This window comes from Thamnophis sirtalis, unplaced genomic scaffold (assembly GCF_051295495.1).
Source record: "Thamnophis sirtalis isolate CommonGarterSnake01/CBP01778 unplaced genomic scaffold, rThaSir2_p1.2 scaffold_10, whole genome shotgun sequence".
Classification (NCBI taxonomy): Eukaryota; Metazoa; Chordata; class Lepidosauria; order Squamata; family Natricidae; genus Thamnophis; species Thamnophis sirtalis.
Window position 1 is genome coordinate 19,450,288 of NW_028261390.1, and position 25,315 is coordinate 19,475,602.

The 25,315-nt window shown below is 40.0% G+C and overlaps 1 protein-coding gene across 1 annotated transcript in view; it reads left to right on the top strand.

Moving 5' to 3' along the window:
* The window catches only part of BANK1 (B cell scaffold protein with ankyrin repeats 1), a 149,585-nt gene that overhangs the window by 46,645 nt on the left and 77,625 nt on the right, over nucleotides 1-25,315 (top strand). The window contains exons 6-7 of the mRNA XM_087723905.1: nucleotides 6,919-7,042; nucleotides 16,840-17,036. Of these exons, the coding sequence (XP_087580031.1) occupies nucleotides 6,919-7,042; nucleotides 16,840-17,036 (321 nt within the window). The remainder of the gene's footprint in view (nucleotides 1-6,918; nucleotides 7,043-16,839; nucleotides 17,037-25,315) is intronic.

The following is a 25,315-nucleotide window of genomic DNA, read 5'->3' on the forward strand; positions in this document are numbered from 1 at the left end:
GGAAGGATGGAAGGCTGAGTCAACCCTGAGCCGGTGAGATTTGAACCGCTGAACTGCTGATCTAGCAGTAGCCTGCAGTGCTGCATTTAACCACTGCGCCACCTTGGCTCTTTTAATTTATACATGTGCTACCATGTGATGTGGCAATTGCCACCGATTTACTTTTTTAGAAGGGAGATCAGATGCATACATGAACACATTCATGAAGGATGCATTTGCTTTCAAAACAGAAACAAGACTATACTATCTCATGTCCCTGAGCTTTCTGTTAGAGTCGGAATGTTGGCTAGACAATCCTTTGTCTTATTCAGTAGGTCTCTTGTTATATTAGTCAGTCTTAAAATTAAAGTTTCTTTTTAGGATTTCTTTTTATGACTGCCCACTTTGATCTTGTCAGTCCTTTGTCATAAGAGTCTTGCTATATGATTTAGAAAGACTCAGTATTGTCATAGCTTGGTGCCCATAAGATTTATGGATGTCAGAGATGCTTCATTTGTTTTCCTCATGTCATAATGCGCAATGATATCATTCCATTCCATTATTTCATTCTTGGCCTGACCAGTTGGAAACATGTTTGATCAGATATATAAAGCATGTTATGATGTTCCTAGTTTTGCTTATTTATTATATAAGTAACCAATTATCAGCTTATTAAAATAAATGCTTCAGGTATAGTTTACAATTCATTAACGCTATAGATTTCCTTGCACAAATGCAGTGTGTGTGTGTGATATCATCAGAATGAAAATAAGTGCAAGTTTCAAAGTCTGTGATCAACAGAGTAAGCAGGCCTTTTGTTTGTGCAAGAGAGAGGAACTGCTGGTTCAGATTTCAGAAGCTAACTCCAGATCCTGCAACATCTTTTGAATTACCTTCTGTAAATAAATAAGAAGATAGAATCAGAGTATTTATATCTGTGTTATCACATCTGTAGATCTATTCTTAGCAAGTAGATCTGTTGTCCAAGAATCCATAGATGGAAATTAATAATAAACAAGTAATGAAATTACCATAGACGAAACAATAGGGTTTTAAAATTAACATGGGTCCATCATATGTAGCTATTCAATCTTTGGAAACTTCACAGTTTCCATGCAAATGTCTTATTCCAGTGGTGGCGAACCTTTTCGGCACTGAGTGTCAAAAAGATAGCGCATGCACGCACTCATCTGGGCCACGACCCAGAAGAGGAGATAACAGGGAGGCATATGAGCACTGAAAAATGAACTTTTGGTTTCCAGTACATGCAAGCACATCAGCCAGCTAGTCTTCCAGTTACTGCCACGCTTGCACACACTCCAATCAGCGTGCTGGTGCTTATGGTCATGCCAGAAAACAGAAGACCAGTTCTTCCAGTTTCCGGCACTGCCACACGCACAAAGGCCAGCTGATCATCGTGTGCTCATGCACGCCATAAATCCAGAAGAGCAACGGACGAAGTTGCATGTGCCAGGCAACATGGCTCCACGAGCCACTTCGGGTACATATGCCATAGGTTTGTCATCGCTGTAATTTTAGAAATCCAACAAAAGAGGGCAAAATCTATAGCAAAAAGGCTTCTTCTTTCCCCCCATATAATGAGGAAGGAAAGTCTGTTTCAGAAAAGTAAAGAAATTGAAATATCATTTGTACAATGGGCAGTCTGAGGGCACTTGACATGTCTACATTGTAATTGCAATGCAAGAACAAAAATAATAGCTGTGTTTATAATTCAGACAGCCTCATTTTCATGTGACAAATCTACCATGTCTGTAGCCTAAGGCGTTCTGCTCATAACAAAGGATTAATAAAAAAAATGATGCATTACATTATTAGCACTTGTTTAAAAACAGAAGTAAATGCCTTCCAAATAATTTTTTAAGAGTACAAAGAGTCTGTTCAATAGCACACGGTTATAAAGCAAAAGCAAGATGGAACTTTCACACTTTGCTCATCTCATCCACTAATTATTGTCTTAATAATACGAACTCTAAATTGAGGACATTACAATTATCACCATCATCACAGTTGTACTTTCTGTACATTTGAGGAAAGTTTGAGGTTAAAAGTCTACTAATTAACGAGGTTGGCGAATTATGACTTGATGCAGAGTATATGCAGGAAAGATTGTTACACAGTTTTCATGCAGAAGATCTTAAATTCAACTGTAAATTTACAGTTAACAGACATGGGCATCTCCTTTGTGACTCTGGATATACTGTCAATTATAGCAGACTAGAAAATAAGTCTCACCTGTCGTCTTCAAGCTAGCTACCTAAAGGTAAAGGTTCTCCTCACACATATGTGCTAGTAGTTCCCGACTCTAGGGGGCAGTGCTCATCTCCGTTCCAGCATGACTAAACGCCGAAGGCACACAGAACACTGTTACCTTCCCAACAAGGTGGTCCCTATTTTCCTACTTGCATTTTTACATGCTTTCAAACTGCTAGGTTGGGAGAAACTGCGACAAGAAGCTCACTCCATTATGCAGCTCTAGGGATTCAAACTGCTGAACTGTCAACCTACTGATCCACAAGCTCAGCATCTTAGCCACTGAGCCACTGTGTCCCATAGTTCTTAGCCCATAATTCTTAGAACTCATATCAAATTTTCCACAAATATTTTCTTACATTCAAATCATAGCCCATGACTTAGACATATTGTGAGGTTTAGTGTGGTCAAGTGTAACCCAGCTGCAAGGAGCTTACAAATAATCATTTCCTTTTCTGGATTGCCCTGCCTTGTTACAACTTGGTTTATACCACTGGGTCTAAATGAGGTCCTCATGGTGAAAGCCCTCTTACTCAAAAGATTCTTCAAAGAGCAATCTGGAATTCTTTCTTTACATATATTTAGATAACATATTAACAGAGTTGGAAGGGACCTTGTAGGTCATCTATTCCAACCCCCGCCAAAGCTGGAGTCCTTACACCATTTTTGATAGATGGCAGTCCACTCTCTTCTTGAAAGTTTCCAGTGATGAAGCTGCCACAACTTCTTAAAACAAACTGTTCTATTGGTTGATTGCTCTCACTGTCAGAAAAATTCTTCTTATTTCCAGGTTGAATCTCTCCTTGTTCAGTTTCCATCCATTATCCCTTGTCTGGCCTTCAGGTGCTTTGGAAAATAGCTCGGTCTCCTCCTCTCTATGGCAGCCCCTCAAATATTGGAACACTGTTATCATGTCACCCCTGGTCCTTCTCCACACTAGACTAGCCATGCCCAGTTCTTGTAACCATTCTTCATATGTTTTAGCTTCTACCTGTATGCCTGTACACAGTTTTAGATTCCCAATTCATTATTTTCCTTCAGAGTACATTTTGAAAGAAAAAACATATAAATGGCTCACCTTCTATGATAATTAAAGACAAATTCCAAAATGATCTAACTTAACACAATTAAATCTACATAATAAGGCCAAACTCAGTTATTCTGTAAAAATATATTACTGAGATTCCTTGACACATGGAATACAATCATCTGAGCTCAGTCAAGTAAGAATTACTGGTGTTTGTTCAGGGTATAAAGTAATGTTCAAAATATGATTGACTTTCAGATGCTTGAATCTTAAAGGATTCCACCACCCCCAGATATAAAATATTAAGATATTTTATAAGATATTTTATAATATCTTATTAAAATAATAAGATATTAAAATGAATAAATGTTGCTTCTTTTTTGCTAAATGTAAGATTTTATATTATATTCTTTTTCATGTTCTTGTAGATCTCTCTGGTGTAAAGTCAAAAGTAGGTTATAATTTTCTGAATAAATACAAAAGTAATGGCAAGCTCTCGGAAAGAAATTTCCAGTGAGACCAATTAGCTAATTAGTATTATTTATTTATCATAATACTACTAGCCTGTTCTTTATGTCAGAATGATGAAATATAAGAGATATAAAAATAAAAGAGCAACAAATAACAACATTTTATGAATAACAATAAAATCACACAGGAACCATTAAACTGTTAACATTCTAAAAGCCAAAATAAAACTGTTTTTACCCAGCACTAAATAAAGGAAGCTGTGTACAGGGAAAACAGAAAATATGTCTAAGTGTAAGACACTCAGATAGGATGTTCCTGGTGGCATTTCCTTCATCTCAGAAATAGTCTGACAATGGAATAATCCTGGTGTTTGAGGAAGATGGACATCTTTTTCATCAGACTACATAATAACCGTGGCACGACATAACTGCGAACGTCAAAAGCGCGCCGACAACACCGTGGTGCTAAAACCGCGATGTCAAAAGCGCGCCCACAACAGCGCGCCGACAACAGCGCGCCTACAGAAGCGCGATTTAACTTAAGGTAAGGTTTAGGGTTAGGTTTAGGGTTAGGTTTAGGGTTAGGTTTAGGGTTAGGTTTAGGGTTAGGTTTAGGGTTAGCTTTAGGGGTAGCTTTAGGGTAGCTTTAGGGTAGGTTTAGCGTTAGGTTTAGGGTTATTTTTAGGGTTATGTTACAGCGCGCTTCTGTCGGCGTGCTGTTGTCGGCACGCTGTTGTCGCGCGCTTTTGACTGTGCAGTTTTGTCACCGCGCTTTAGTCACACACGCTTTAGTCTACCGCGGTTTTCTGGTGGAACCCATAATAACTGTTCGATTAATTGGTTGAATGATGATATGCTATCAAATTGGTGTCAACTCTTACAGATCACTTTTGTCCATGACCACATAATAACTGTGGACCTCAACTGCAATTACTTTTAGTATGTCAGTACTGTTACAGCCATGTCAAGAGACGACATCTGATATTTCCAAAAATCTGAAAATACTCAAAATAACCCAGCTCAGTCTAGAAGTATGTTTTCTATTAGATTCAGAAAATTGGGAGGCAGAAAGTCTGATCATCTGGAATTGCCATCTTATAACAGGACTACAAAAACGGGGCCTCCACTGACAACTGATACCATTTCACTTATTCATCTGTCTACTGAATATATAGATATTTTTATGCAGTTTCACAAAATATGCATATCTTTGAGCGGAGGAATGCTTGGAGTATTGGGAGCAAACACTGGAAAATTACATTCATACACAGCAGATCCCATTTTGTTCTAACAGTGTATTTGAAAACTTTCCCACATTTCCCAATAGTCCTGGGTGAATAACTGAGGCTGCAAGAGAATGCATGGCTAAAATTTTCCAGGGAGTTCATGATTCAGAAGATTCAGAAAGAAGATCTCCTATCCTTATATTTCAATCTCTTATATCTTGCCCCAGCAGTGTTTAAACATGCCTTACTGATTATTCATTTCTGTTTTTGAAATGATTCATGATGCTCAGGTGAATATCTGTTTGTTTTTTTAAAAAAAATCTTTATTCTATGACTAAGTCCCATATGAATGTGCTTCAGAGAAAGTATGGAAAAGAAAAGTGGGCAAATAAGCTGAAAGGCACAAAATCTTGCAAACCAGAACTGATAGGCTGTCACAACTAAAAGGCATTAATAACAACAATCAACAAGGAAGGGGAAAGAGGAGAATCACATGAATACACATAAGAGAATGAGGTGTCCTACTGGATCAGATTCAACGCTCCTGAACTTTAACAGACCTATCATCTCCAAGCCATTCTAAATGCAGCCAATTTGGTGGTCCAGTCTCTCAGTGAGAGAGCAGCATCTATGCTATGGAGTCCAGGGGCTATCTAGATCCCCTTGAGTGATGTTCCTCAACTTCCATGATTTTGTGATGTTTGGACTTCAATTCCCAGAATTCCCCCGCCACTAGGGAATTCTGGATGATGAAGTCCATGCATTTTTAAATTCATAGAGATAGAGGAACACTACTCCAGAGAAAAGAAATTAAGCTACATAGCGGCCACTTTGCTTCACTTCTGCTTCCTTTAGTCAGGAATATGAAGAAGTAGATGCAGCCATCCAATTTGCCGGAATCAGAAGTCCAATCATGTCTTAAGCCCAAGAAAAACAATACTCTGACTGGCACTGGCCTGAGGACAAAAACCAGGCTTGCCCTGTTTTCTAATGAGCCATTACCAGAAGGCAATTTGCATTGTGAAAACTCAAAATGTGTCTTGAACAACAGACATGGTGCTTGTCTTCCTGGTGATCGATTGCCCTGTTCTTGATGGATGGAGAGCTGACAATGAATAAGATGTAAAGGCAAGACTGCACCCTTGCAGTTACTAAAACAAACAATACCTTAAGGCAATTCGGGGCTAGCAAATAGTAGCCTGAAATCTTGGCTTGCAGCTTCTCAAATGTTTCCTTCCTCAAAAAAAAATCAAACAAACAATATGACAATCAGAACTTTGCCATTGAAGCCAATCCTTTTATATACAACAAAGAATAGAATAGAACAGAACAGAACAGAACAGAATAGAATTCTTTATTGACCAAGTGTGATTGGACACACAAGGTATTGTATCATCTGCAAAGGGATGGGTCTTTGATTTCATTCAGTTATGGCTACCACCTTTACTTTCTCAACCTCCTCCTTGCATATAAACCTGCTTCCTGTTGGTAAAAATCGAAATGACATCCTGCTTTGTAATTAATTGGAAACACACCATTCCACAATTGGAGGATCTGCAGAAGTAACCCACTTCCGTAGCATTGTAAGTTCCATTATAAGAAGTCCACCCAGGACACCACAGTTGCTGTCTCTAGCATAGTAAGGCTGTCCTTTAATTACTTTGATTACTTTTCAGGACTTGTGTTTCTCCAGGACATAGCTGTCATGATAAACTTCCAATGATCTTCAGTGATTTTCTATGCCCTTAAACCCATCTGAGAAATTTTCCCTCTTACCAGATCACCAGCAACTCTCTTAAAAGCTAATCACCGTTTCCAACTTCAGTGGTGCAAAATATTCCCACATGAGCTTGCTCTTTTTGCTTTTTTGCTTTTGGACAATGGTACAAATCTGTATGCCCTCAGGTTATTCTTTGTTTTCTTTGCCTCTATCTCAACCCCACAGGCTTTCAAGTTTTCATCAGCAGAGAAAATGGATAACGTTCTCACACTCTTGCTAAAGAGTTCAATCATTTCTCATGATTTTAGCAGCTTTCCAAATGAAGTCATGGATCACGACCAGGAAACTGGTATGTACGTATATTATCCTTTGTCTGATTTGTTTATTGAAAAGGTTCATATCAGGGTCATTTTTCATACGTGTTAATACAGGACACACTTTGTGAGAACCTCACGTTTCACAAAATGTCAACATTCCCCCTCCTCCAATCAACAATGTGAAGAAGACACTGTGCATAATTTATTGAGTTTTTTATTATTATTGGCTGATAGTTGTTTCATCAATTTTATTTGGCTGGGTTGCAATATTAATTTATAGATTATTACTATGAATGTTTTAAATTGTTCATTGATTATTTTATCTAAGGATGTCTTAATTGTTGATTTGTGACGGTAAACATTCATAATCCTAGAAAGAGTTGGAAAGATGTAACCGGAATAAATAAATAGCTTGAGACTGCCCAGGCCTAAGAGATTAGGGGGAAAATATAAAAGGAGAAGTGAAGTGAAGAATTATGTTTAATGATGTATATTAGAAATACATTTCACTGGCTGGCTGGCTGGCTGGCTGGCTGGCTGGCTGGCTGGCTGATTGACTGCTTTTAACGTTAAACAAAAGCCCCTCATAATCAGTGGTGAAATTCACTTTTTTTTTTACTACCGGTTCTGTGGCCGTGGCTTGGTGAGCATGACAGGGGAAAGATACTGCAAAAACTCCATTCCCATCCCACTCCAGGAGAAGGGTATTGCAAAATCTCCATTCCTGCCCCACTTTGGGGCCAGCCAGAGGTGGTATTTGCCAGTTCTTTGAATTACACCTGCTCATAATGCAATTTTTTTTAAAAAAATTTTTTACTGGTAAAATAAATGAATCTTTGTTGGTTTCAAGTAAGGTAGTGAAATTATAGTTAGCATTCAAATTTACCTTTTTGTACCACAGCAGGGGTACCTGGAGAAATTCAGAAAACCTGAAGAGTAAGAGTAAGAGTGAAAGTAAGATAAAAATAGTTAATGTCCTATCCACTTTTCTTCCACTCTAGCCATTCTTCTATGTTGTATTTAAGAAATGGTAGAAAATCATTTAAGAAGTGGGAAACTGCCTTCAAGACTGGCAGCTATGAATAGATAATCGTCCATTAATTTGTCCAGTCCCCTTTTTAAAATCAATTAAACCAGTAGCTTCACCAATCCATCACTCGAGATTTTCAAAAATAGACTGGACAACCATTTGACTACAATTGTATAAGGTAGAGGTCTTCAAACTTGGCAACTTTAAGACTTGTGGACTTCAACTCCCAGAATTCTCCAGTGAGCATAATTCCAGCATAGCTGGCTGGAGAATTCTGGGAGTTGAAGTCCACAAGTTTTAAAGTTGCCAAGTTTGGGGATTCCCGGTATAAGGGCTAGACTACAGGATAAGTCATTTCGGCCCTGTGATTCTGTGTTCTACTACATCTGATGGCAATGAAATCCATACCTAAACTGTCTCACCTCAAAAATACTAACTTTGATTGATCTTGATTTTGTCTATATTTAGTTTTAAAGAATGATACTACATAATGGTAAAGGGGAAACATTTTTGCCCAAATTTTTTTATTCCATACATTATTTGATGTAGGTTTATCATGTCTCCTATTTTCTATTCACTTCACATTAAAATGCTGCAGATATTCTAAACTTTCTTCAGAGGGCAACTGTTCTAATGCTGATAATAATATCGAATACATTTTTACAACAGTGGCACTCTGAGCTGGCATTTTCGTTGAGCTGTTCCCCATGACTCTAAGATCCCATTGCTAATTACTCATCAACAGCTTAGAACCCATTAGCATCTGGGTGAAAGTGGATGTACGTGCAGGCCATCACGAATCACTTTTGATTCCTTCCATTGAATTGCATTTGAAGGTAATGGACAAATGTGGCATCATGTCAGCTGGCATTTTCTGCCCATAGCAGAATACAGATGTCTATGAAGGTTCAGATCATGGTTGTCGTAACATGGTTGTCCAAATATAGGAGAACAAAGCCATCAGGACTAGGTTTAGCAATCCACCTGCATTTAAAATACAAAGGCCACTCTTTTGAAGAGAGAAAAGTCCACATTTTGGATAGAGGACCACTGATTTGAAAGAGGGGTCAAAGAGCCCATCTATGTCAAAAGTGAACAGCCCTCTCTCAACAGAGAGGGAGGGATGTGACAACAACTATCTCCAGTGTACAACACAGTCCTTTCAACAATTCCAAGAAGGCTCCACACCCATTTGTGCTAGTCAGATGACCCTGATGATGCAGATAAACCTCAGGTGTTAAGGATGCAGGTGGCCTTAACAACTTGCTAAAAGAATGCAAATGACCAGCGGTCTGCAAGGAGTATAGATCCTTCCATTCCCCATCATCCAATCAGAGCTGAAGAAGCTTCTTGGATGCGAAGCAAAACTAAGGGTTTCATTAGGAGTGACATGATAGCAGTATTCCAGAATTTGAGGGGCAGCCAACAAAGTAGAGAGTGGCAGATTATTCTCCAAAGGACCAGAGAGAAATAATGATTGGAAACTAATCGGAGAGAAAAGCAACCTGGGATTAAGGAGAAACTTCCTAACATTAAGCACAATTAGCCAGTGGAAGAGCTTGCTTCCAGAAATCGTGGACACTCCATCTCTGGAGGTTTTTAAGAAAAGACTGGATGGTCACTTGTAATGGTGGGATTCAAAAAAATTTACTACTGGTTCTGTGGGCGTGGCTTAGTAGGCATGGCAGGGGAAGGATATTGCAAAATCCCCATTCCCTCCTGATCAGTTGGGACTTGAGAGGCAGAGAATAGATTGGGGGGGGCGGGGTAGTCAGAGGTGGTATTTACTGGTTCTCTGAACTTCTTAAAATTTTCTGACTGGTTCTCCAGAACCGGTCAGAACCTGCTGAATACTACCTCTGGCCACTTGTCTGAAATGGTATAGGTTCTCCTGCCTGAGCAGAAGGCTGAACTAGAAGACCTCCAAGGTCCCTTCCAGCTCTATTCTAGTCTATTTTATTCTATTCTATCCTCTCCTATCCTAGGAGGAGGGGGGAGAAGGAATCACATGCTTTGGCCTCCATACTGCTTGCTAAAATTACATATGAAACTGGATCAGGGGTGGGTTTCAAAAATTGTTCGAACCTACTCTGTGGGCGTGGCCTCCTTTGTGGGAGTGGCTTGCCACCCATGTGACTGGATGGGAGTGGCCTGCCACACATGTGACCTGGTGGGAGTGGCAAGACGATGTTATTACTAGATATTACTAATTACTAGATATTATTAATATTACTAGATCATTATTAATGTGTAGATAACTGCAGGACATTACACACACACATACAGAGACTATGACAGTGCCAGAAAAACACCAAAAAAAATAAGAATCCCCCCCCAAAAGACTGCCAATGAAACCAGTTTTTTTTCCTAAGCCTAAGGACAGGAAAGACAAAGTCACTGGAATAAAAATCATCAAGGCAATGTGGAAAATTATAAAGGACAGGCACTCACATCAACCACCACAGAATTACCTAAACAACGAGGGTGAAACACACTAAATCTGGCAAAGATGCCTTGCAAGAAACCTGCCACTTTGAGACACATAAACTGGTCTGAACACTTAAAAGCAACATATTGCATCACAAAGAAAACATTTGCAAAAAATAAAATTCCCCAAAAAATAATTTTAAAAAAGATATTCTATAAATAAAAGAAATCCTTAAAAACCATTGTTAAGTATTACACCAGCAATAATTTACACTGTAACAATTTTAAGTTATTGTACCAGCCATAGTATACTGTAACCATTAGTCCAATCCACCAGCAATAATTTACACTGTAACCATTTCAAACTATTCCACACACAATAATTTAAAATGAAACCATTTAAAATATTCTACACTCAATACTTTTAAGTAAAACTATTTTAAAAAATTCTATGCACAATACATTTCAAAGTATTGAGTATAGAATTTTTTAAAATGGTTTGTTTTAATTTATTTTGGATAGAATCTTTTTTTTAATAGTCTAAGACAATTTAAAAAAAGAATCCACACACAATAAATTGAAGTAAACCATTTTAAAATATTCTACACTCAATACTTTTAAGTAAAACTATTTTTAAAAAATTTCCAGGTGAGGTTGGAGAGGGGGGGCAGGGGGCTTCCCTTGCGAAAGGTAGGCCGCCTTCGCCACCAGGCCACAGCTTTCACGAAAGCTAGGCCGCCAGCCCCCCACCCGCCTTCAGCCGTGTGGCGTACGCGAGCCTGCGGCTTTCACAAGAGAAGGCCTGGAGGCCTTCCCTTGTGAAAGCTAGGCTGCTGCCCCCCCACCTTCAGCTGCTACCGCCACTACCTCCACTACCGCCCCCCACCTGGCTTCGGCCACGTGGTGTGCGCCAGCCTGCAGCTTTTGCGAGGGAAGGCCTGGAGGTCTCCCCTTGAGAAAGCTAGGGCACCACCCCCCCACCTGCCTTCAGCCGCTACCACCGCTACCACCGCTACTGCCCCCCACCTGGATTCGGCCACGTGGCATGCGCCAGCCCGCGGCTTTTGTGAGGGAAGGCCTTCCCTTGTGAAAGCTGGGCCGCCGCCACCCACCCGAAGCCTCCCAAGTCCCACCGCTGGGACTTCGTTGCTTACCTGAGGGGGAAGCAGCAAGTTCCTGGAAGGTGAAGGCTGAAGGGAATTTTCAAATGGAGGTCAAGCACGAAGCTTTCAAATGCTTTGCTTCACCTCCAGCACGCTCACTGATTGGCTGGACTCCAGCCAATCAGTGAGCGGCAGGCTGGGCTTAGTGCAGACGAGCGGGGGAACAAGCGAGCGAGCTGCGGATGGGCAGGGGAGCAAGCAAGCGAGCTGCGACACGCCGGCAAAAGAGCGCTTTGCAGCGATAGGGGCCAAGACCGGCACCGGTATTCCCAAAAGTTAATTACTTCCGGGTTCACCGACCAACCGGCACGCGTGAACCAGGGCGAACCGGGAGGAACCCACCCCTGAACTGGATGATTCAATGTTTTAAACTTCTAAAAGTGACCACAGTTTAGAAGTTTAGTAGTTTAAAACATAAATTGGACATCTCCTAACAAGATCTATTTTAGCAGTGCTGCAGTTCAGTGCAAATTCAATCTGTAAATTCTTCTCTAGGGCCAATAATTTTGGAGGAATAAATAAAGGTAACAATATTTTCTGAAACTTTATTTGCAGATGTTGCTTGCTGGGTTGTTATCCAATTCATCTAGATTTTAAAAAAGACTACAATGTGCCATCCACCTCATGCTGTGGTTTTCCTGAGATAATGGCTGTTCGTGCATTCAGATTTTCCCTATGATGCTGAAAATGTAGGTTTACAGGTCAAAAGTTGTAATTAATAGTAATTACAGTGGGCTCCAAGCAAGGTGGTGATGATAGGGAATAAAAGGCTACCTGTTCAGGAACTGATCCTATCAGAAAAAATGTTCATTTCCATTTAATAAGAAAAATACACTTGTTGAGTTGACAGAGAAAATAATGGACATATCAGGTTTTGTAAATCTGAGGAAATTCAGTGCTGCCACCAAGAAAGTGATAATCCACAATAATAAACTATAATACACAGACCCGATGAAATATAATATTGAAGCAAGCATCCAAACAGCTTCAAAGCAATAGCTTCTGGAAGCTTCTGTTCCACACAACATTTTCCTCCTCCACAAGGAGCACTTCAGGCATATAAAGAGAGTTCAGACAGCAGGCAAGCACTTGTGACTCTATGTTTAGACTCAGACCAGGAAGTACAACTCTCTGCCTTTGTAGGCTCAGGCTAACATCCAATTTCATAGATTAAGCTGAAGTACAAAAGTTTTGTTTATCCACTAGGAGACTAGAAAGCCTAGTGTTGATGGAGACAATAGATGGCAGCTACTTTGAGCTGAGCCAGTGTTATGAACCATTATTTCCTTAAAGCTGACAAGACAAGGCAAGATCACACACAATTTTTAACATTCTGTGTGACTGCTTCCTTACAGATTCCCACTCTGCTGGAATCTGATTGGTGTCCATCTCTTTGAGGTAGCTCAGACTAGGAATCCAATGTCATGTAGAGCAGTACTATACAGCAGTGGGATTCACTTACCTTCCCAACCGGTTCACAAATGTGAGCTCTTGCATGTGCCGCGGCTGCACATGTGCATCGCCTTCTGCACATGCACAGTACTTGCGCGTTAGGTTGGGGCAGGTGGGCGGAGCCTCCCGCAGCCGCCGCTACTAGTTTGCTTGAACCAGAGAGACTACTACAGAGAGAACCAGCTACCAGTTCTCCAGAACTGGTCAGAACCTGCTGAATGCCACCTCTGAAGCTAATGTCAGAAACAATGAGACTCTGTAAACACAAACCTTCTGGCTGAAAAATGAACATTCAATCTACTCCATCTGATCTCAACATCTCTGCTGAAGGCATACAGAGGAACCTGACAAAGTATAATCTATTCTTTCATGACAAACACTCTAAAATGTAAAGCATCTGAAGCATTTTCTGGGATTTGCCAATTTCTATAGAAAATTCATTCCTCATTTTGCAGAATGCACCAGGCCACAGTCTCAACTCATAAAAGAAAAGTTGCAAGTGTGCATGGTCTACTCAAGAACAGATAGCATTCCAGGAACTGAAAAACTTTCCACTTCACAGCAACTGCATGAAGACTCCATGCACACATTCATGGTACAGACGAATGCTTTGATGTGGCCGTTGGAGCGGTTCTTCTCCAGAAAATGAGAGACAGGGGCATATCCTCCGCCATGTGCATTTTATTTCAAGTTGCTTTTACTAGCAGAACAGAACTATAACATCCTCAGTAAGGACTTTCTTGTGATAAAAATCAGCATTCCAACATTGGAGACACTTCATGGAAAGAACTGCCCTTCTAGTACAGGAATGCAAGGAGTGTGAAATTATAATGTTATGTGGGATTGATCTTGAGAAACAGGAAGAAGAGCCACAGTGTATGCGATGATCAGATAAGAGGAAATTGGAATGACAGTGTAACAAACTTCTCAGAAGGGACCCTCTCTAGTTTCTTGGACTGTAAAAGCGAGGAGAGAGACAGGCTCTTTCAATTTTGCAAGATAATGTTAATATAATCTTGAAATAAAGATAGAGATAGTATCTCTGGATGTTCTTGTCTGGACTAGCTCACAAGGCTAATAGAAGTAGAAGCAATTCTGGACTCAAAACAAGAAGGGTTATCCAGAATCAAAGAGATCATGGGAAAGAGCAACAGATATCCATGCTCCACACTTAGTACACCTGTTTCATTTACAGCTTTGAGGAAAACCCCTATGATCTGTCAGCATCACAGAATGGCTATGGATCAGTGGTGGGATTCAAAATTTTTTACTACTGGTTCTCTGGGTGTGGCTTTGTGAGCATGGTGTGGCTTGGTGGGCAAGGCAAGGAAAGGATACTGCAAAATCCCCATTCCCTCCCCACCCCATTAACCTGCTTTCCAGTTCCATTCTCCTGTTCAGGGCAACACAATAGCAATAGCAATAGCAGTTAGACTTATATACCGCTTCATAGGGCTTTCAGCCCTCTCTAAGCGATTTACAGAGTCAGCATATTGCCCCCAACAAACAATCCTGGTCCTCATTTTACCCACCTCGGAAGGATGGAAGGCTGAGTCAACCCTGAGCTGGTGAGATTTGAACAACCAAACTGCAGAACTGCAGTCAGCTGAAGTAGCCTGCAGTGCTGCATTTACCCACTGTGCCACCTCGGCTCTTAGAACACAAGAAGATCAGCTGGGAGGCACCAGGGCAGTCTATCTATGAACTACTCAAAAACTACTCAATTTCTGCTACTGGTTCTCTAGAACCTGTCAGAACTGGCTGATTACCACCTCTGCTATGGATCCTAAAACTAAAATAAAATTTTAATTTCCCAGTTAGAGACACTCACTGCCCAAATGGATGTTTAGCTTAATGTGGAGCTCTTGGCAACTAAAAGCAATATACTCACACAGTCTTATTTAATCAGATTTATTGAAAGAAAAAAAGGGATGGATAGCAGAAATCTTGACAACTGGATGCTTTCACTTTAATAAATATTTATGTCTAAATTTGCTTGGTTGGGATCTTTTAATTCTCTTGCTAACAGCCATTTGAAAGACAGAGGAAGTGGTTAACTGCTGGATTATCCTGGTATTGAAGGAATATAGCAAAGTTCTGCAAATCTTTATCATTTTTTCCAAGTTTTAAGAAGACTATAATATCAGGTTCTGGAGAATATGAGCAAAAAAGTACTGTTGTCATGATGTACCATATATGAATGCTTGGTTAGCTTCTGGAGGAAGGGCAGGAATGCAGAATTGGAGACAATTTGGTTTTATATAGCACAGATCTCATTTATTCCTATTGCCATGTTATTGTTATTACATTGTGCAATTTATCCCTTGTCTTTTAAAATGTAGGATCCCAATGATGATGACTAGGAACTCAGTGTTTTATTGAGTAATGTTATTCCAGCTGATAACAATATGTGCCTTGTAATGAACATTTGGTTTTGGTTTACTTTTTTTGCAAGGACTCGAGTGACAAATAAAATGAACAGGTTCAGTTCTTGACCTATTTCATGGTACTGTTTAACAGCCCCATCTTCACATGTATAGTGCCTATTACAGAAGCCTTTAAATGGCCTGTGTGATTAGCAAACTGATATTCTTAACACATTTTAGCTGTATTTGTTACTCTATGCCATTGAAAGAAACAATTATCTTTCCAATTACCCCAGCACATCTCTGCAGAATTTTGTTCAGCTAAGCAACAAAAAGACAAATGTGCAATTAAAACTCATGGATCATAAATATATATTAGACTTGTTTGTGGTGCTTGCACTATTTCCTTATTTCTATGAAGACACTACAATTATTATTCAGTTGTATTAAGTTGTAAGTGGAGTTCAGAAAGCATAATGATAGCTGTTCAACAATCGTTATTCATTTGAAAGGAATGGTAGCTGCATGTAAAAGAACATACATAATTTTTATATGCCCAATAAAGTGATCTTGTGTCCAACTTTACAGAAAATCATTTTGTGTTTTGAATTGCTGTTCAATGGAAACTCAGTTCAAAAATAAGACATCATAAAGAGAGCAGGGTTCAGCAATAGTTAGCGACTGAATAGTAAATCTGCTACATCTACCATATTATATGACTCTTTAATGTATAAATTTCTTCCCCCTTGTTCTAAGGTGGGGGTGTCACACTTATTTATTTATTTATTTTATTTGTCAACAAGTACAAGGAAACAAGTATGAAAACACATGAAAAAAATGACACAAATAAATGGATATAAATAAGCAAAACATAGCCTTAAACACATAAAAATAGTACATATAAATGGGACAATAGGAAAGGGACGGTAGGCATGCTGGTGCACTTATGCACGCCCCCTTAGGGACCTCTTAAGAAGCTCTTAAGAAACGCATCCAAGCTCTTAAGAAACGCGTAAGGTCCATGGTAGACAGCTTAAGGTAAAAGGTATGGGGGTTAGAGGAACTAACAACAGGATCAGGTAGGGTGTTCCACACATTCACTATTCTATTGCTGAAATCGTTTTTCCTGCAATCAAGATTAGAACGGATTAGATTTAGTTTGTATCTATTGATAGCCCTTGTATTATTGCAGTTGAAGTGAAAGTAGTCATTAACTTGTGGCCCTCGGGCCGGATGTATCACACACTGGCCACGCCCGGTTTAGCAAAGGGGGGAAAGTCATGATACATCACGTGACGCTGCCGTGACAACGTGAGATTAACACCCCTGTTCTAAGGGAATTGTGTGATGTTTTGTGATATATATATGCACCTCTTTGTTTTTCAATCCAGATTCACAGTTGGAGGAACTTCCCACTCTTCTCCATTGTGCAGCTAAATTTGGATTAAAGAAACTTACTGGACTTCTTCTCCAAGATCCCAAAGTCATCCAAGCATGTAGAATTACTAACAAGTATGGAGAAAACCCAGCTCACGTTGCAAAAAAGTATGGCCAGAAGGGAATTTGGAAGGTCCTTAAAGAGTTGCCAGTAAGTATCTGCTGTTACACATAAGCATTACATTCATAATATGTTATGAAATAAGTGGGAACACTAGTTACATTTTGAGAATTTTCATTGTGATAAAACATGGGGAGAAATCTGTGAAAAGACAGATTTGTGAATATTATAATTGGATTTATGAAAAAAAATGCATACACAATCTATAAGCATTAATTCTAATGATACATACCTTTCACTTTTCATAATAATTTGATATTTTTGCCTTTTGAATCAAAAGACTAAAATGCATAATTATAGAGAATGAAACACATTATATGATCAACTCTTATTTAGATTTTTTTGCATCAATTGCATGTTTGATTTTGCCAATTTAGTATTATAGAAAGGAATGGTATATTCTAACATATTATATAGTATAATCAGAGAGGGTTGGTCTTGTTTTACATCACCAAATTTATTCTAAGCATCATTGAAGGAAGGCAACCAACAGCTTGTCTTCCTGAATTTCTAAAGGTTGGCATGGCTTCAGGCAATGTAAAATAGACATAGTTTCTTTCTTGAAAAGGTATTGATGGGAATTAATACAAATAAATTAACTGCCATTGCAGCATTAACCTCAAAAGAGGGAGGGAGAGAGGAGGGGAGAGGAGAAAGGAAGAGGGAAGAGGGGGACGAGGAGGGAACAAGGAGAGGGAAGGAGGAGGTGGGATGAGATGAGAAATAGAAGCTGACATATTACAGTGCATGTTAAACTATATCTTGAAGATGGTTCAACATAGAGAATAAGGTAAGCTTCTTAGATGTATCTGTTGCTGTGTAGCAATGAAAGAGAACTCTGATTCTAAAAGTTGAGATTGAAAATAACTTTGTAAAGGGCACGTTTTCAGCGGAACCTCCATCATTCATTGATACATCCTTCTGATCAAAGAGATATCCAACAAATGCTAGAAGAAGTTATGTAAGGAACAGTAATGTATTATTTTTGTAGGGGGGATAAAAGCATCTACTGGAGAAATCATGTAAGTAGCATAGAGAAAGACAACATATGTGAACTAGCAGTAACATACTGAGTAAATCAGTCCATGGCAATGGCCATAAAATCCTTAGTCTGTAACAAAAGAAAACCATGTATTTTTGGCCAAAACTTCAACTAAAAATTCTCCAGCTAATTTTCATCTTAGAAACTGGCTTAATTTAAAACATTGTGTTCCTTCCCTTAGTTCATATGCTTAAAACAATTATAGTTCTTCTCTTCATAGTAGTCACTCTGGGTTGCCAAAAAAAATAGGGAGGTGGACATTTGGCTGGAATTTTTTTTAAAACTTTGGACCTTTTTGCCAGAATAATTAAACTAAAAGGTAGAATTATGTGCAACTACCAAATGGTTTTCAGTAAAGCTGGAAGTTTTAAAAAATCCTGTTGTAGTATTTTTGCGGTGTTTACTTTAAATACTGTACCATTACATTAGACATTTTCACCCAATCCTTTTCAAGAAGAGCTCTTGTCTGAGGCATGAACCAGCGTTCTCAAAAGGCAAGGTGCTGTGGTCCACCGGTGGCCTGTGGAGCTGGCAGCAGAGTTGGACAGTGACGAGGTTGGGGAGGAACATGGACCAGTTCTGGAGTATGGGGAAGACTCGGATGAAGGCTCTGCATTGGAGGCAGAGAGGGGGGCAGGGCCATCTGGTAGTTATGTGCTGCTTCCGGAGCCTCCAGAGTCTGACACCAGCAAGGCAGAGGAACAGGGGGAGCCTGTTCCCAGTGCGCGCATGTGCAGTGATGCCAGAAGGCAAGAACAGCTAAGACAACAGGGGCAAAGCTCCCGTTGGTGCCCCCACCCATGGCAGTGGCGGCGCCGCCTCCCCCTCTGTTCGGAGCACTTGTCCTGGGCACTGTGTTACCCCTGCTGCCGCCGCCACCTCCTCCACCATGCTTTTGAGAAGCCATGGGGCCTTTTTTCCTGCTCCCGCCCCCTCCGCCTCCTTCCTACTGGCTCCCGCGCTTCATGGCTTCTCAAAAGCACGGCGGAGGGAGGAGGAGGCAGGGGTAATGCGGTGCCCAGTTCAGGTCTCTGAGCGGAGGGGGAGGCACCGCTGCCATGGGCAGGGGCGCTGGCAGGAGCTTGGCAGCTTCACCTCAGCCACAGCATTGGGCAGCAAATGTGGTGGTGCTGTTGGAAGAGAAGGAGGAGGAGGCAGCAGCAGTTATTCTAGTGGCGACGAGGGCTTTGGGGGTTCACTTCAGCTGCAGCGCCAGGCACAAGTGGCTAGGACTGGCCGCCCACAAAGGACCTCCCTGGGTTTGTTTTGCTGAACACGGAGCGACTGACAATAGTTTGAGCAGGTGCAGCCGGCGCAAACTACCGTCAGTCACCCCGCGCTCATCAAAACAAGTCCAGGGAGATCCTTTGCGGGCGGCCAGTTCTAGCTACCTGCAAAGGACCTCCCCAGCTTCCAGAGCCTCTGACAGTAGAAATCACTGCGCAGCAGTTGCAAACTGCTGTGCGGTGTTTTCTTGCCATGTGCGTGGCCGCACGAAAAATCGGGACTTTTTTGAAACACCCCGGGACATGGGACAAATTATTAATAATCGGACTGTCCTGCCAAAAGCAGGACATCTGGTCACTTTACATTACCCTGAAAGATTGTGGCAGACTTCTGTCGGACTCTTCACAGACTGGTTGTGAATCATTATGGGCTGTGAATGAATATAATTCACAGCTGTTTAAATTAAAAAAGGGTTTGGGGGACTAAGTGTGTGACTTTTACTATCTCAGAAAGCCTAGGTCAGAACAGTAGGTAGGAAAAGGTCCACAGAAGAAAATAATAGTCCCCCCCTTCCTTTCTTTGTTACTTTTCTACCACTGCTAATTTTGCAATACAGGCCATGTGAAAATTCTGATAACTAATTTTTTTTTTATCCAAAAGTCATCTGAGAAAGTTAATACCTTGTGACATAGTGCACTAAGAGATTGCTTTTGTGGGAGATGGCACCTGCTGGGATCAGCTACCATCTCATTACCTCCCAGCAATTCCATTTGGCTTGTATTCATTATTCCAAGAGAAAAATAGTCTCTGTTTCAAGCTCTCTACAATGGGAAATTAATTGGAAGAGGTCATTGCACAACATAATATATATGTGGCTATTTCTTAGTTCCAAAGCCAAGAGACACAGCATAACAGATCTTTAAACAGATCTTTCAGCAGAAGGGTTGGGGCAAGAATAATTGTGATATACGTTAATGGAAAAGAGCTATTGAGCATAGTGGTTTTGAAGTAGAAATCTACTTTAGATACACCAAACAATAGAAAACTCTGATACTGATATACAATATTCTAATAAAATGTTTTGATTTGTCATGTGGCACCTGAGTCTTCTACTGCCCTACAAATGGATCACTTACCTGTGTTCTTCATAACCAGAACAAAGTATATCTGGTAGTTATGTGCTGGTGCACCAGTTGCGGCCCTATCTGGATCGGGAGGCACTTCATACGGTCACTCATGCCCTCGTCACCTCAAGACTTGACTACTGTAATGCGCTCTACATGGGGCTGCCCTGAAAAGTGTTCGGAGACTACAATTAGTCCAGAATGCAGCCGCGCGAGCGATACTGGGTGTACCTTGGTACACCCACATTACACCTATCCTCCATGAGCTGCACTGGCTCCCTATCAGTCTCTGAGCGCGATTCAAGGTGCTGGTTATTACCTTTAAAACCCTACATGGCCTAGGACCCGGATATCTGCAAGACCGTCTTCTGCCGCATACCTCCCAATGACCGATAAGATCGCACAGGGTAGGCCTTCTCCAGGTGCCGTCAGCCAGACAATGTCGGCTGGCGGCTCCCCGGGGAAGGGCTTTCTCTGTAGCCGCTCTGACCCTATGGAATGAACCATCCCCAGAGATCCGGACCCTACCCACTCTCATGGCCTTCTGAAAGGCTATCAAAACCTGGCTATTCCGGCAGGCCTGGGGCTGTTGACCTCATGACTGAGGTCCAGCCCTGATTAGACTGGGTGCATGATGTGGTTTTCTTTTTAATCTGTTCTTCCTCGTTTTTAACTCTTTACTTTTTAAATTTTATTTTCTGTAAGCCGCCCGGAGTCCTTCGGGATTGGGCGGCCTATAAATTCATTCAATTCAATTCAATTCAATATCCAAATCAATGTATATAAATAAACTCAAATATATAACTTCAGGACATAAGATCAAATTCGATCTGCAGATTCTTCTCTACTGGAAATTAAAATTAATTATTAGGTTGGTATTCACCACCTGGAAAAAATAGCTGATCCTTGTCATCTTCCTTCATTCATTAAAGATTGTAAAATGCTTTCTTTTTGCTATGCTAATCTAATGGGTAGGGATATGGAGAAGGAGTTTTTCTTTCCAAATGGCCTTGAGCCCAACAAACAGCTCAGCTTAATCTGCTTCCAAGAATTTCCCATTAGAATTTTAAAGCTGATCCTCAGATAGGACTTACATAAAATGAACATCAGGGTTCACTTTTTATATTGTGAATAGAAAAGTTCAAGAATATACAAAATATCCAGGGTCCCCAAAGTCGCACAAGAAATTGGCAGAGGTAGAAAGCCTACCTCAAAAAGAAGCAGAATGGTACAAAATTGTTACTGTTGATCAAAGAACAAGGAGACTCGGGTTCAAATTTCTATTCAGTCATGAAGCTCATTGGAGAACTGTCTTTCTTCCAGCTTTGAATGTCTCTCTTATGGAAATGAGATAAGAGGAAGTCACTATGAATTATGTATGCCACTCTGGGGTTCTGTTCTGAAGGTTCAAAATGTCACATTAGGGGCAGCAATGCAGAAAGAAAAATTCCCTGAACAGATTTTAAAAGTAGATGTGCAACTAAAACAATTTGTTTATTAAGTAATATTAGATACATGCACTTAGTCTTTGCTTGTTTTTTTTTTAAATAATCAGACTATCTCCGTGATGGTGAACTTATGGCATGCATGCCAAAAGTGGCACGCAGAGCCACCTTTCTGGGCACACCAACTGTTGCCTATTGCTCTTCCAGGTTCTGGCACCAGCAGCTGGCCTTCTTCTGCATGGGAGTGTTGGAAAGTGAAAGAGCAGCTCCCTTGCATGCAGGCATGCGCTGGGAAACTGAGCTTTTGGTTTCTGGCACATACATGTGTGCCAGCCAGCTGGTCTTCGCACGTGCATGCATGCCAGAAGCCGGAAGACCAAGTGACTGGTGTGCATGCCGGAAACTGGAAGCTCAGATTCCCAGCATGCACATGTGTGCCAGGGAACTTCTCTTCCAGTTTCTGGTGCTCCCCCGCATGTGCACTCCCATTTCAGCACTCGATGCTGAAAAGGTTCACCAATATTGGACTATCCTGTAGACGACCTTTTTTCCCTAAGTTTTATTTGTTTTATTTATGTAACATCGCATTTTCATCGAACAATGTTTGTTCTGGGTACAATTGTGCTTAAGTAGTCATATTATACATTTTTGTTGTTATAATTCCTCGCCATCGTATTTAAAATATGATAACATAATAATATGTTAACATTAATATTTAACATTTGACATCATCTTCTTTAACAACTCTTCTCTTTACCATTTCCTCCGATTGTCTCTCCTGCTTTCTAACTTCTATTATTTAGCCATTGATAAAATATGTCACATATCAAAAAGTATTTAGCTTCTTCTTTATCCTTAATAGCAAGTGTTAATCTATCCATTTCTGCTCAGTCTAAAATTTTCTTGATCACATTCCCCTCAGATGGGATATCATCATCTTTCCATTGTTGTGCAAATACAATATATTGTACTGTAGATGACTTTTGCATTGTCTGATATGAACAAAATTATTTCAGTTTGATATATTCCTCAAAGCTCTGCAAATAATTTAGTTTTTCACCGAATAATAGAGGTGTAGTTACAGTAGCTACATATCTTCAATAAATTGATGATTGTTGTTATTATCTTTAGCTCAAAGAACAATGTACACCTATTGTACACATACGATCACATTATTATTCCCATTCATTTGAATCAGTTCTGTCGGGAGGGGGGACCCTCTATCAATCTTACTTCAATTAAAGTTGACCTGGGTATTGAGATTCATCAGGGAGACATTGTTTGTGGCCTCATTTGTTATTATGACTCATGAAGTCAGAGCTTCATTAGGGCCATGGCACTACATCTTGCTGAAAATGTAAACCATCATTCAGGATCTAGCATAAACTAGTCAAGGACAAGGCTCAGATACATAAGTTGTTTTTACTGTAGACTGCAAGAAGCTCTAATAATGAAAATTAGCTGCTGCAAAATCTAGCAAAGTCCTACAAATCCCGATCAATTCTAGAGGAGATCAACCCTGACTGCTCTTTAGAAGGCCAGTTCCTGAAGATGGAACTCAAATACTTTGGCCACCTAATGAGAAGGAAGGACTCACTGGAAAAGAGCCTAATGCAGGGAAAGACTGAGAACAAAAAAAGAAGGGGACAGCAGAGAATGAGGTGGCTGGATGGAGTCACTGAAGCAGTAGGCATGAGCTTGAATGGACTCCAGAGGATAGTAGAGGACAAGAAGGCCTGAAGGTGCGTTCTCCATGGAGTTGCAATGGGTCGGACATGACTTTGCAACTAACAACAACAACGTCTAGCAATCAAGTCCACCATACAATTCCTGAGCTGAAATCGTACATATCCTTCACTTCTCTTACATGGCAATAGAGCTCTTGCTCGTTTTTCACTCAAGTATGGACAACCTGACCATGCTCTGTTGAGAGTCCTATCTGTACTAGGACTCTTTCCTTTTAGCCATGGCAATTTCAGTCCTCATGCATGTGAGGGTTCAAAACAGGGCCTTTTCAGTGGTGGCATTTCACTCTGCAAAAAACCAAAGTTGTAATCAACAAACATATTTGTTAGGTAATTTAAAATATTGCTTTTAAAATGAATTGATCCTTACTGTGATTCCATTGCATTCGAAATGACATCCAAATTTGTGTATTATTTTTAATTTTAGTTCAGTGTTTTGTGCACAGTACTTGGCTGTTTCAAGAGAAAGAAAAGTGTGTGTGTATGTGTGTGTGTGTGTGGCCAGACAAATGCACATAAACAGACATACAATAATAACATCAGCAACATTTACAAATGTGAATATAAAATTGTTAATCAGAAAAAGTGCAAGCAGAGTGTATTTTGCTACAATAGAGTAACACAGCTGTCTACTATAATGTCTAACCTTCAAAGGATATTGTTATGCAATTCATTGGAGTAGGCTAGTGACCATGAGATTATTTTCCAAATATTACTTATTTTCAAATTAAAACAGCAGTTTTATCAAATTGTACATTAACCTGAGTATACAGGGGAAATTTATTCTAACAACTGTACCTGGTTTTCTAAACCCAAAATACTTTATTCAGTTTTGCAAAATGTACAGTTATGTAAATGCAGACATAGTGAGGAAAAAATATTAAACATATATACAATTTAACTGCCTAATTACATATTCACTCAAGCAGTATAATCAGTTGAATACAAAGACATCAAGACTAGCTTGATGTAGAATGCATTCTATATGAAAATGAACAGAATCCACCAACCAGGGAAAATTTTCAGAATATCATACCAAAGGATTAAATTGTGAAACACCACATGGCCTTTCAACAAATTCCACTTTGTCAGAAGTGTGATTTTCTTGTAATAGGATTATACTTGTAGGAGTATTTTGTATGTGCTGGACCATAACAAGGTAGGTCAACATCCTCCTGAATCTTGAGATTAATCTAAGCCAAATATCTTTTTGAGAACTTTTCTTATTCAGAGTTGAGGCATGGAGAGAAAGAGAAACATTTTCATTAGTTCTATCACAGCTTCTTTTTTATATAAAAAGTTTTTTATTTTTCCCTTTCAAATTCATTCACAGATATACATTCTTATAATTGCTATTTAACATTTGTCTATTCATCATAGTCTTATATTCATTTTTACACACATATATATAATACAGTTTGGATCACTTTCTTACCACCCCGTGTCTCCATCTTGTTTGGCAACAACCTTACCCCTTCCATCTTCTCAACCTCCCTTCTCTGCCTTCTTCCTTCCTCCTCTCCTTTCTTCTTGTTCTATCACAGCTTCTATTTGTGTGGTCCAGTGACAGTTTTATTCACACGGCTGCTTCCTTCTTCAATACTTCTTGGTTCCTTCCTTTCCAGAAAACATTACTACTGTACTTGTCCTTGGGGGCAGAAAGGCATTATTATTTTTTCATTCAAAGGAAGATCTCCCTAGGAAAGAAAAACTTTACATTTTGGAA